The sequence below is a fragment of the Sminthopsis crassicaudata genome, chromosome 2, assembly GCF_048593235.1.
Source record: "Sminthopsis crassicaudata isolate SCR6 chromosome 2, ASM4859323v1, whole genome shotgun sequence".
NCBI classification, from domain to species: Eukaryota; Metazoa; Chordata; class Mammalia; order Dasyuromorphia; family Dasyuridae; genus Sminthopsis; species Sminthopsis crassicaudata.
In genome coordinates, this window is record NC_133618.1 from 291,672,587 (window position 1) to 291,686,312 (window position 13,726).

The window sequence follows — 13,726 nt, forward strand, 5'->3', positions numbered from 1 at the left end:
TCATAACTTAGAACTTCCGGGAACTGAAAAGTGAAACATTATCAACATACATCAGAGGAAGGACCTTTTCTGAATTCAAAGAAAAAGCTGGTGAGCCAATCTGGCAGGCTGCAACACCCAGGAGCCATCTGGGAGCTACCATGAGCTAATCCCAAACCACTGGTCTCTGCAATGCCCAAATGGCTGGTGGAAGGCCAACTCAAGACTCAAAGGAAGACAGCGTCATTCCTTTTCCAGCTCTCCCAAGGCCTTCTGAAGCAGTAAATTAGGACATGTACATTTTGGGAGCCATTCCTGGGGAAGTAAGAAACAGGCAATTCTTTATGAAAGTAAAAGGAGGAAAAATTGCAAGGGAACATTGGCTAGATTCTTGTTTTTCTATAAACAGACTCCTCACTGACCCTAACTTTCTAATTCAGTGCTATTTTTGTCTCTGTCCTTCTGGAAGACCTTCATAAGGAATCTGCCAGCATGATGAAGGCCTCTCTCTAGCTTTTAAAATTCTATAGCTACTGGCACAGTCCTTGTTCATCTATCATTCCCTATTCTTGTTCCATGATCACCTTTCCTGACCATATATGTCCTTGACAATTTTTCATTATTTCTTAATAACATAATAATAAACAATATTTATATAGCATTTTAAGTTTTGCGAAGCACTTTAAAGTGTTCTCTCATTTGATTGTCACTCCCCCTCCCTTGAGATAGGGGCTATTATTATCCCCATTTGGCCAAGGAGGAAACTAGGGCTGATAGTTATGTCATTCATGATGAATATATTGTGACTACATAATATATTATCATGATTAATATATATTGCAACCGGCTTTCATCCACCAGGTACTTTCTGCTGTCCTTTGGGTCACTTACATTTGGAATGCCTTTGACATTCTGGTGTTCAGCCCTGTGTCATCCCGGAGAGAATGTCGGTGTTAAAAAGATGGACTTTTGTGGCGGGAAAGTGTTGTGAAATTTCCCGAAGGTGATACAGCCTATCTCCTCTTGTTTGGTACTGGGCCCAGGTCAGTGTTCACCACTGTTTCTCCAAGATTTGTGTTGTGAGTTGCTGGGGTCGTGTCAGTTTCTGCCCGGAGGCAAGGATACTTAGTGCTTTGCCATTTCCTTCTCCAGCTCATTTTGCTAGATGAGGAAACTGAGGCAAACGAGGGTAATTGACTTCCTAGGATCACATAGCTAGTAAGTAGCTGAGGCCGGATTTGAATTCAGGAAGAGGAGACTTCCTGACTCAGGTCCAGCATTCCATCCAGTGTCACTTTTATTCGCTTGCATGAGACACAATAATCCTCACCCACTTCGGTTTCCCAATGTAGATTGTTAGGTTAAACCCTTTGGAGGGTGTCTAGGCCTTTGAGAAGGGTCGGTCCTGTGGAAAGGTCTGATGCAATTAATGTCATCTGCAAACGGAGTCCCTTCTCCGCTCGTCTTCAGCCCCAGCTCCCTTCCAACCTTGGGGAGGACATTTTTGGAGGGGCCCCGCCCCCCACCGAGTTCTCTTCTTTGGACTTTACGGTCCACAACCTCTTCTTTCTCCTCCTCAAGTCCTGTCCCTTAAATTCCCTTCTCAGGAGATGAAAAGAAACAAACAGTTCGCTTCTTAAGGAGGAAAAGAGGAATAGACCAGAGAAAGAACCCATTCCCCATCCCAGAGGCAGGAGAAGGTGAAGGGCAGGCAAGGGTGAGGAGAAGGAATAGGAGAAATGGGCGGAGCCTCGGAGGCGTAGAGTGGGGAAGGAGGGGTCGTGGTAGTGGAGGGGGGGGGGCACCTGTGACGTTGCCCTGGCGGTTGCGTCCGGACGCCACGCGACGTCACGGGAGGGGGCGGGGTTCTGGAAGGGCTGGGCACCTGAACTGCGGGGCTCTGGCTGTTTCCCCCCGCCCCCTCAGACCTACACACGCCCGCCCTCTTTCCTCTCTTCCTTCCCTCTTTCCCTCCTTCCCTCCCTCCCTTCGTCCCTCCCCCTTTCCTTCCCACAGCCCCTCCCCCTTCCATCCTCCTCCCTCCCCTTCTTACACTCAAGGGGAGGGGGGAGTCTGGGGTGGGGAAAAAGGAAAAAAAAGTACGGGCTGGTGTCCCGGCGGCGGGGCTGGGCCCGTGATCCCCTGGGGCTGGTCCGACCCAGGCGGCGGCGGCGGTGGCTCTAAGTCCGGAGGAGGGCAGCGGCGGCGGCGGAGGAGGAGGGAGAGGCGGACCGCCTTACATGCATCCATTGCCGCTCTTCGCCGAGATGGATTTCAGTCAGAACAGCCTGTTCGGCTACATCGAGGACCTACAAGAGCTCACTATCATCGAGAGGCCAGTACGTCGGAGCCTCAAGGTATGGACGCTCGCGCGGACCCCCCGCCCCGGGTACCCCAACGCCGGCATCGCCGCCTCAGCGCCCCATCCCTCCCAGCCCCACGCACCCTCACCCCTTCCCGCGGTCCCTCCTCCGCGCCGTCGCCAGGCTCCCCGCCTCACTTCTCTGTCTCAGGGGTCTCGGAAACCAGGAGGTGGGGAGCAAGTGGGAGGCGCTGAGCCCGCCCCGTCCCATCAGTGCGCTCTCTCGGGTGCCCACCCTTCGTCTCCGAACGGCTCCCCCAAGAAGAGTCCAGGGTCCTACCCCACCTTCCCTCAGCCTCCCTGCCTCTGCTTGGGTTCCAGGAGATCAGAAGCTGGGGGCAGGGAAAGAGATGGGTTAGAATCATAGCTCCCATCCCATCCCCTCCTATTTGATGGTTCCATACTCGCGTATTTCCAAACTCTGAGTCCGTGGCAGGCTCCACCAAAGAAGTCCGGGGTGCCATCTTACCTCCTGGCTTCCCCAGCCTCCTTTCATTTTCGGGGGTTACAGAAAAGCAAAAGGTAGAGATGAAAAGAGGAAGTGGGAAGAAAGCACCTGCCCCCAGACCGTCCCTTCCCACCTCATCACCTCCCATCCCACCCCATCCGCTTCCATCTCATTCCCTCCCAATCCCTCCCATCCCCATCCTCATCCCATCTCCATTCCATTCCACCCCACCCCATCCCATTCCCATCCCATCCCTATCCTCATCCCCATCCCACTTCATCCCATCCCTATCCCACTCCCATCCTCATCCCATTCCCATCCCATCCCTATCCTCATCCCCATCCCACTCCATCCCATCCCATCTCCATCCCACTCCACCCCATCCCATCCCCATCCCCATTCCCATCCCCATCCCCATCCCCATCCCTATCCCTATCCCCATCCCCATACCCATACCCATACCCATACCCATACCCATTCCCATCCCCATACCCATTCCCATCCCATCCCTATCCTCATCCCCATCTCATTCCTTCCATCTTTCCACCCTCTATATCTATATCTGCCTGGCTGATGCAAAGAAAGAGTCTGGAGTCTGGATGATGACATTTATTCTGCAGCACCCCCTCCTCAGTCATCATTAGGGACTCCAATAGAATGAGGGGATAGAAAAAAAATCTTTTCCCATCCCATCTGGCACAGTACTATCAGTCTACACTCCCCATATTCCCACTTCTTTGGGTGGGGGTCTTCCCAAGAGGAATCCAAAGTCAGGACTAATCTCTCTCCCATCTCTTCCTCTATCTCAGTCTGTCTCCTTGCTGCTCCACCCTTCCCCCTTTCCATGTCACCCTCCAGGACCCCAGGAGACAGGGGGGTGGGGGAGGAAGAGAGGATGGAACTTGTTCTCATCTCATCCCCACTCTGAGAAAGAGTTAGACTGGGGAAGGGAAGGAGTAGGAAGAACCATTTCTTTCCATCTCATTCCTTGGCCCCTTCCCTCATTTATTCTTTTTTCACTGCCCGTTTTCACATCTCATACCTCCTAGGTATTCCACCTTTTCATTGACACTTTAACAATACCCAGCACCCCAGTAGTCAAGGGACTTAAGAAAACAGAACTTGGGGGTAAAATATAAGCTGTCCCCACTTTATCCCTGCTCATGTCCATCACATCTTTCCACACTTCTTTCTTCCCCATCTTTGCCCCCAGTAGTCAAGGACTCCCAGAGACTGGAGTTCTGAGATACAAAGAACCCATCTGCAAGCCATCCCATCCCCCCAACTCCATAGCCCCTCTCTCCCACCCACATTTCCTTCTAATTACCCTATTATCAATGGGGGTGGAAAACTGAGCTGTGGGTGGGGTGAGGGGAAGGTTAGAACTTTTCCAGATCTTAGCTCATGTCCCCATCCCTCTCTGAACCTTCTTTGCATTCTTTCCTTAGTGATTGCATATTTGTGTGAGGTGGCCCCTCCAGATGGGGAAAAAAGTCTGTGTACTTTGTGCAGGTTCTCCTGTACCTTCTCCACTTGCCCTTTTCCAGTGCCCCCATTTGCTCTTCCCACCTTGTCTTTGGGGGTCTTTGGGCAAAGAGAGCCTCTGGGGGAAGGTAGGGTGTAAGGAGCCTTTCCCAAAGGGCCTATCCCTTTACCTTTTCCAGAGCCTCAATAGTTATGGGGTGAAGAAATTAAGGTGAGGAGGGGAGTGGCAAAATGAATGGGAAGAAAACCCTCATCTCTGATTTCCTACTGTCCCTCTTTATGCACCCTTTCTTTTGCTTCTCTCTCCTGCCTCCCTGCATCCAGCAAGAGATCTCAGAGAAAAGGTGAAGGAAACATTATTCTTTGGTTTCCCACACTTGAAAGGAGCTTTTCAAGCCATAATTCCTATTTAATAAATAGTGGAGAAAAAAGATTCCTCCTTCCTCCTTCCTCCTTTCCCCAGCTATTTGGAAGTCACAGTTCCTCTTTTTAGTCTAAGCTCCTTGATGGGATTTCATTGATCTTTGCATTTAGTGAAATTTATCTTCCTGGAAAGATAAAATCCCTTTATTAGTTTTTAGTGGTGTGGGGGATGGGTGTTGACTCCAACATTTTCTACATAATTTGTATTTCACATTTGACAGACACCAGAAGAAATAGAAAGACTAACAGTTGATGAAGAACTCAATGATATTGAAAGGGCTGTTTATCTACTCAGGTATTTCCAAGTCTTACTGTAAAATTGCTGATCTTTCCTCTTGACAGCAGAAATGAATGTTTATTGAATTTGTTTTGAGTTTTAGATTTACGAAATCATTTGGCATACTGCTTTTGAATACATTTTGTGCTTAGTTATGTAAAAAAATTCATCTAGTTATGTTTTCATATAATTAATAATTTGTAAATACTTCAATCTTTAAACACTTTATTAGTGAGATCCAAACATAGCTTCAAGGATACAAGATAAAAGTTGAGTTTAATCTCATCCTTGTCTCCTGTATTTGCCTTTACAAGTCAGTGAGTTGCCATGGAAAAAAAGAATATCCAATAGCTGATATTATAATACTCATTGTAAAATGCCAATAATAAATGCATTTTTACTTTAATGACAGAATAAAGGTACACCATGGGTACATGAGCTTTGATAATCTTAATTGGAAGCCTTATTTAGTCAGTTGTTTTTTAAGTCTCAAATTTCTTGGCTGTTCTGCAAACCTACTTTTTGACATCAAATCAAATCTTGAAATCTTGATATCCGGTATTTTATCTTACAGTATTTTTTCTTTGTTTTTGGTAGTGGCAGTAACTTAAACAGTTTGATGGTTATTTTTATAATACAATATCAATGGTAGTGATGCTTACAATAAAAAATCAGAGGAACTAGGTTCAAATACTTCTGATGCTTGTGTAACCCTGAGCAACTCATGTTGTTTTGCTGGGCTCTGTTTTTTCATATGTAAAATGAGGGAAGTGCACTAGATGGCCTCTGAAGTGCCTTCTGGTTCTAGATGTATGATCCTCATGGCTTCCATTTCCTTAATTGTTGCTTAGGTAATTATTGATATCTTGAGTTCTTGATCATACTTAAGTCACATTATTATTGTGTTTCCAGTTCTCTCAAGCAATGTATTCCTAAAATGTCTTCAAATACCAGTGAAAATTTTGAGAGCTTATTTTTTTGTCTGTCTTGTTACCTTTAATGATGTGTGCATGATTACTGAATTTTTTGTTTAAAAAGCATATTTAATAATATATTTATATTGGTGGTATTGATGGCAGAGATGGGGGGGTGTTGCTGTGCTGGAACAACATTTGGCAGAGAGGTTAATGCAATGTTTTTAGGTATTTTGACTTTCTCTAGATCTCTTAATTGAAGTACTTTTTCTTTCAGTAACTATCATGAATAATTGTTTGCTTTTTCTAATAGTTAATAATTTTTTCCTCATGTGAAAATAGACCCCTAATGAAAGTTTGAGTAAAATCTTATATTTAATGTGTTATCATTTAACTGTAGGACCAAGATTTATAAATATCATTAGTATAGAATACTCCTGAAAAAGGAAACGCTTATTGCCAATGTAGGCTTCTGCAACTTAGTTTTTTAGAATTTAAATTCATCACAAATGTCTTTTATTTAGTGGAAAAACTGTGGCTTACAATCAGAAAATTTAGATTGTTGTCCTACTTTTACCTGAACAGTAGGAGCTTTATTTTAGTTATTTGAGACTAGACTTCTTTCTGAAAGTTGTTTTGTTTTATTTTTCTATTTTACCACTTATAAACTTTACCTTCCCTCCTTCTCCCCTTTTTTTGGTAGTGGATATGTTAAATAGTTTGTCAGAGTTCTTTTTCATACTTAAAACAAAACATAGCTTTTGTCAAAATGCCCCCTTCCACTCTTTTTTTTTTTTTAATTAAAGCTTTTTATTAACAAAGCTTCCATTTTTTTTTTTAATTAAAGCTTTTTATTTACAAAGCATATGCATGTATAATTTTTCCAACACTGACCCTTGCAAAACCTTTAGTTCCAAATTTTCCCTCCTTCCCCCACCCCTTCCCCTAGCTGGCAGGTAGTCCAATACCTGTTAAATATGTTAAAATATATGTTAGATCCAATATATGTATACATATTTATACAGTTATCTTATTGCACAAGAAAAATCAGATCAAGAAGGAAGAAAAAGAAAAACTGAAAAAGAAAAAAACTTGAGAAAGAAAACAAAATGGAAGCAAATAGCAACAGAGAGTGAGTGAGAAGGTTATGTTGTGATCTACATTCTGTTCCCACAGCCCTCTCTCTGTGTGTAGATTGCTCTCTTCATCACTGAACAATTGGAACTGGTTGAATCATCTCAATGTTGGAGAGCCATCTCCATCAGAATTTATCATCATATAGTAGTGTTGTTGCCATGTACAATGATCTCCTAGTTCTGCTCATTTCACTCAGCATCAGTTCATGTAGGTCTCTTTAGGCCTCTCTGAAATCATCTTGCTGGTCGTTTCTTACAGAACCCCTTCCATTCTTATTCAACGAAAATGTTAAGGGAGATGTGTTCATTGATTTAGTCTTGTCTTGGGTGACAAGTATCTTGTAGCACATTGCAAAGGGGACTTAGACTGATAACTAGTTTGTTTTATTGGTTCTCTAACTCAGAACTCTTTTTCTATTCCTCCTATTTTCTCTCTTTCCTAAAGGAAAATGGAATTTCACATATTAGGTCAGTTTTTAAAGGCATAAAGTCATGTTTGACTGTTTAAATTTTTTCACATTTTTGGTTTGCTTACAACTTTACTATCATAATATCCCTGACATATGTGTGTATGTTTTTAATTTTTTTTCTTTCTTTAGTTTATCCATCTTGTTCATCATATTTCTGAATACCTTAGAACCTAACACATGCTGAGACCTGTTTTCTTTCCTTTTCTCCTTTATTCTTCTTCCATTTCCCAGAATATAACATCTTATATTTTTCAGATACCTAATAATTTCCTCCCTCCTGAATTTATTACTTTCAGATATTTTCTCCTATTCATACAGGTCAGGCCCTTATTTTTGTTTTGCATATTATGAAATTAAACAGGAATTAATTAAACAGTTTGGAATACTGGAAAGAACACTGGATCTTCAATCAGGAGACTGAGGTTTGAATCTTGGTTTTGTTGATTGGCAGAATGATCTTGGGCAAGCCATTTAGCCCAACCCACCCTTAGTTTCTTCATCTGTAAAGTAGGATTTACACTTGTACTACTTACCACAAAGAATTATGAGAAAAGTGCTTTGCAATATTTAAATTATCATCTGAGTTGTAGTTAATTCTGAGCACATTAAATTAGGAAACTCAAATATCAACGCTAAGGAAAATGCTTTGTACATATGATACCTTCTGCCACTTAGACATTAAATACAAAGCAAATATTTTTCACATATGAAAAATATAGTCAATGACTATTTTTATGTTTTTAAAATAATGTTCTGCTTATTAATATACCCTCTAATATAAGGCAGCTATTTTCAAAACTAGCAATTCAGAATATAAAGTGTTTAAACATTTAAAATTGAAGAACTTTTATAATAATATAATGATGAAACAAAATTTTGAAAGCCCAAATATAGTGGTATTATAGCACTTTAACAATTGATTATATAGCATTGTTGACCAATTGACTCATAGCTTTTAGGGTTAGTCAGAAAAAAACAAACCTCTTTTTCCTGTTCTGCCTTTTCTTAGGGATGCGGGCACACAATATTGGCAACATGAATAGTGCATAAAATATTTTAATATTTTAATCACTTAAGTCTCTGAAGATACTTTGATCATGAACTTCCCTTCTTAAAGGCCTTAAGTGGCTCCCTATTGCCTTCAAGATAAAAGTCCTAATTCCTCATTCTAGCATTCAGAACTTTTTAGTCAGACTTTTCCTCTCATTTCTTAGGAATCTTCTTTTCCAACTGATCTCATTGTCTTCAGAACATACAGTTCTTATTTAATTGAAAAATTATTGAATGAGGAGTCACACAACCAGTTCAAGACTCAGACATTTTCTAGCACTGTGAATATAAGTAAATCTGGAGTTCTTTGAGCATCAGATATCTAGCCTTATGCGCAACATAGGTATTATAATTTTTGCCTTGCATATCTAACTGAATTGTTGTAAGCTCAATCTTTTGCAAACTCTTAAGAATGCTATTTATTATTCCTGCATTGGTGCCTTTGTTACCTGTTCTTCCTACCTAGAATACCTTTTTCCATCACGTCTGCCTATTCAAATGTTAACTCACAATTAAAGTCCAGCTCAAGTCTCTCATTCTAAAAAGCCTTGGCTGATGTTCTCATCTATAGGTTATTTCCCTTTTCAATTTTTTCACACAACCCACATTAATTTGGCTAATAATGATAGCTCACATTGACACATAATTTTAAAAATTATCAAGTACTTTAAGAATTTTGAAAATGCATAATTCTCTACAGTTTTCTATTATTACCTAGTTGTTTCCTGTGTGTGTTTTTTCTTCCTGAACACTTTGTAATCTGATGCATAGGGATTATATTTCATGTGTTTTTTATCACTCCTCAATGACTAGCATTGTATTATGTATAAAAGCTTCCTAATAATAATTAACTGGATCAGGTATGTTCACTTTTTTGAAGATTAGCTTGCACAAAAATTAAACCAACTTTATTTTTCTTTGCATTATACAAGTAGAAAATTCATATCAACTTGTAGATATCAACTTTTTGCAATTTCATATTTCTTTGCTTCTAAAGTACTCTAATTACTTTTTATACTAGATAAGATATAGAATCATAGTTTTGAAATTAGGACAAACCTCAGATTATCTAATTCAGCATCTCACCAAATCAGGAATCCAATTCACAACATCCCTGACATGTTATTTTTTATTTAGCCTCTTCTTAAAGACCTCAATTCTATTAGTGCAAATTACCAAAAAATAATAATCCTAATTCTCAGTTTCTTTTTCTTGGATGATTACCTGTAAAATTAATCCGTTTGGTAAGGTAGAAAGCACAATTGGCCTTGGAGTCAGAAGGCCTAGATTTCAATCCTAGATCTGATCCTTAGTGTAACTTGTGGGACATTGGGCAAGACAACTTCTTAGTAACATGTAAGTCATCATCTGAGTTGTACTGAGCCTTAATAATCTCATCTTTAAAAGAGGGATAGTATTTGCACAGTCTTAGAGTTGGCAGCTCCTTAATCATTTGAGTCAGTTTCCCCATTTGGAAAATGGCAGATAATATTGTATGTTGTATCTTCCTCTCATGGGGGTGTTTTGGGTGAGAGCCAAATGAGATAATGTATGTAAAGTGACATGAAAACCTTAAAATATTATGTAACTATCAGGTTTTTTAAATAATTATTCTTATTATGGAAGTAGATGTTATTAGTTGGAATAAATAATGCCAACTATCTCTTGCCACCAGAATTCCAAAAGCTGATAAATGATAGTGACAAAATTATGTTCTACTAATTGTCTAGTAACACAATAGGTGGTAATTAGTTACTAATAAGGATTGTAATAAGGCAAAATTATCCCAAGATGTAAAGTATTTGAGCCGAAATTATGTTAAGAGCATCATTATTATTGAAGTATTTTACAGATTAATCTTTCCTGGCCATGATATGGTGCCTTTTCTGTAATGTATTATTTTTCAAATGATACACAAAAAGTAAAGAATAGTAATTAAATTCATTTTTATGTTGCCCACTTTTAAAATTGGTTCTGCCATTTTTTTGTTTTGTTATTTTACTAGGGAAATTCAGATAAAGTAGAAAGTTCATCTTTTAATTTTTGGCTTGTTGAAAGTTAACATTAAACTTTGACCTTTTTACTTTCTCTTCCCATTTTCTAGGAGTAAGTGCTGCCCCCTAGTGACATCACAGAGAAATTTCTGCAGCTGGAACAGTGGAAATAAAACAAACAAAACTACTTCTATCTACTGTGGCTGTTACTTATCACTGGATGTAACTCCCTCACCCAAGAACTCCAGCACCCCTCTCCTCGAAGTACAACACTAGAATCTGGGGAGCTATAAGACAGTGAGGAAGAACTGCAGTGTTTAGGGTTGCCATCTAGATTTTTTTCAACTGTCTTTTAAAATATGCATCCTAGTTGCTGTGCAGAACAGAAAACTGACACATGGACTTTTTTTCTTCCCTCCTTAGTAGTCTTACGTCGCACCATTTCCTTTCTTGTCTCCACTATTCCCATTGTTTCCCCAACATATTCTTTTGCTTTTAAGGCCCACTATGGTTCCATTAAGATCTGTCTCTGCTAAACACTTTTTGGTGATCTGGAGTAGCTGATATATTATGTCATGGTGTTATTATATTTATCATATGTAATATTATTATATATGATATATATAATTTATTATAATTTGATTTCTTTCTCTTTATGGTGCAGTAGCAAGCAGATACACAATCACCTTAGTGAATGATTCTCTCCCTATCCAAGCCATATTCTATCCCCTTTTGTTCCTACTATGTTTTCTTCTCTTTTCTCTAGTCTTGACCACTATTTAACATCACTGAATTTTGGGGAAGTCTTATAAGGTCCAAAGGATGCCCTCATCAGGTTATTTTGCTTTAAGAGGCAAAAGTACTAAAATGCCTTTTCGTTCTTCCATTTTCTGTATACTGGGAATTTGGCTTATCTAAAAGATTATTCTTTGTAGTTAGTTCCTTTTATCTTTTACTGACACATCATCTTTAAAAATAAGAAAGGGAGTTTTTATGATTTGACTTTAAGCTATTACTATTGGTTTCAAATACTGATGTTATGTAGTATTTTTACACAGAAGAAGCAAGTTATACAATTGTTCCAGCTTTCACTTTAGGGTTGGAGGCAAAAGCTAATGTTGGAAAGTTGCTTCTTTTTTTCTCTGAGTGCTACAAACAATAGCCTGCTCTCCTGAAGGGAATCAAAAAGTTCTTCAAAAGAGTAGCCTAATAGATGGTACTTCTTATTGTGACGAGGTGATGAATGTATTGTCATGAATTGCTTTTCTGCAAAGGAAGTAGAAATCTCTACTCAGTGAAATACTGAAATAATGCATCGCAGTGCAATTTTTTACATCTCACATACTAAATGCTTACTGATATTATCGAGAACAAGTCTTTTTGGCCTGCTTTAGTTCTCAGTGAAACATGGATTACTTGTTTTGGGAAGGTTATAGATAGAGGGAGGGAAGTGGAGATTTTTTTCCCCCTCATCTGTCCTCCTTGGGGGCCTTGTGATAAGGAACAGCCATAGCCATAGAAGGCACCTGTTTCCTTTTTCTTACTCAAGTTGTGGCTTCAGAAGGCTCTCCCTGTGATAGCATCAGGGGCAAGCAGAATTATTCTGCTGACTTCAGGAAGAAAAGCAAAAAGTTTAAAATACAAAGTATACTATTTTCTCTAAGGTAAAAGTAATCAAGATTATTTTTCTACTCTTACCATACCTGCATTGGAGAATCTGGAACTTAACAATATGAATGAATTTAGAGAGAATTAAGATTAGTTAGTTATCTTTTATTCCTGGTATAGATAGTTATCTATTCAACTACCTGACTCCTAAAGTATGTAGTAGAAAATCTTTCATATTTCATGGATTTGAATGAAGCAAGGAAAACTACATACCTCTGAAACATAAGCATGCAAATTATAGAATTTATGACATGGCTATTCTGTAGCAAGGTATTAGTTTAATCCCTTGACCTTCATGTTACAAACTTCATTCTTTATTAATAATAACTAACACTACAGTGTTAGTTACAGCAAACTATATTTTTAAAAAACCCTTTTTACAGAACTATTTTATCTATGTGATGGTATACAAATAAAGATCTCTATGTTTTATAAATATATGAGTTCATAGAATTTACATCTGAAAGGTGCCTTAGATTGTTTAGGCTATTTTCAACTCTTTAAAAAAAAAAAAAAGAAAAGAAAGATGAAATGGAAGCCTAGAAGGGTTAAGTGATTTCCAAAGTCATATGGATAGTAAACAGGAGGGGCTGGCATTTTAATCTAGTCAAAACAAGGCATTTCAGTATTTAGCCCTATATATTACTTCCTTCTTAGTCGAATATTAAACATTGCAAAGAACTGAGATTGATCAACAAATGTTTAAAAGTGCCTTCTCTGGGGCAGGAGAAGACATAAAAATTAATTAGTCCCTACTTTCAGTGGGCTTAAGTTCTTTCTACAGAAAATACCCCATACACATATGTGTAAATTTGTGTATAAGTATTTGTGTGTGTATTCATATATATACACACACACATACACATATATAATGTCTGTGTATATATGTATATCCATATGCTTGTGTATATATATATCATACATGAAAATTTATACATGGATACCTAAATACATATGAGAAATAGGTTGTTTAGAGAGGAAAAAGTAGTAATATTTGGAAGTAATCAGGAAAGATTTCAGATAGAAGGTGGAATTTGAGCTGTCTTGAAAGAAATAAGGAATTCTGTGAGATAGTAAGGAGAAAAAGCACTTCCAAGCATGGGAGCAACAAATGAAAAAATTTTGAAGATGGAATACGTATAGTAGTGCTGGACATGAGGAAATAAAAATTTGCCCCCAAAACAAAGTGATACATCTGCACAGCCACCATTAAAAACTAGATTTCCTATGGAAATTCCAAGTTTGAGTTGGTTGTGTTGTGCCTTATAACGATGCTTCTCAAGAATTTTTTTTTTAATGCCAGATTATAAGGGACACTTTTCAGAATTAGGACTATTGCAAGGGTCCCCAAACTTGTACAAATTCTTCCAACAGAAAGGGCCCTTTAGATGCCACTTCTAAGGTATAGTGACTTTTATAATGTATTATTATACCATGGAAATGAATGAAAATCTGATATTCTCATTCTTCAAATCCCTTTTGTTACCATGATTTACAAGATAATTGGTATATGACAGTTT

At 39.0% G+C, this 13,726-nt stretch overlaps 1 protein-coding gene across 4 annotated transcripts in view; it reads left to right on the top strand.

Annotated features, from left to right (window-relative positions):
• The first annotated feature begins 840 nt into the window (after positions 1–840).
• Positions 841–13,726, top strand: part of PPP4R4 (protein phosphatase 4 regulatory subunit 4) — a 126,155-nt gene continuing 113,269 nt past the window's right edge. For 2 of the 4 annotated variants that reach the window (XM_074289705.1, XM_074289706.1), the window contains exons 1-4: positions 841–1,022; positions 1,587–1,696; positions 2,142–2,336; positions 4,919–4,992. In XM_074289705.1, coding sequence (XP_074145806.1) covers positions 2,220–2,336; positions 4,919–4,992 — 191 coding nt within the window. In that variant the 5' untranslated portion in view covers positions 841–1,022; positions 1,587–1,696; positions 2,142–2,219. Of the gene's footprint in view, positions 1,023–1,586; positions 1,697–1,873; positions 2,337–4,918; positions 4,993–13,726 lie in introns of those variants that run through there. The other 2 variants (XM_074289707.1, XM_074289709.1) reach the window with 2 other exon arrangements.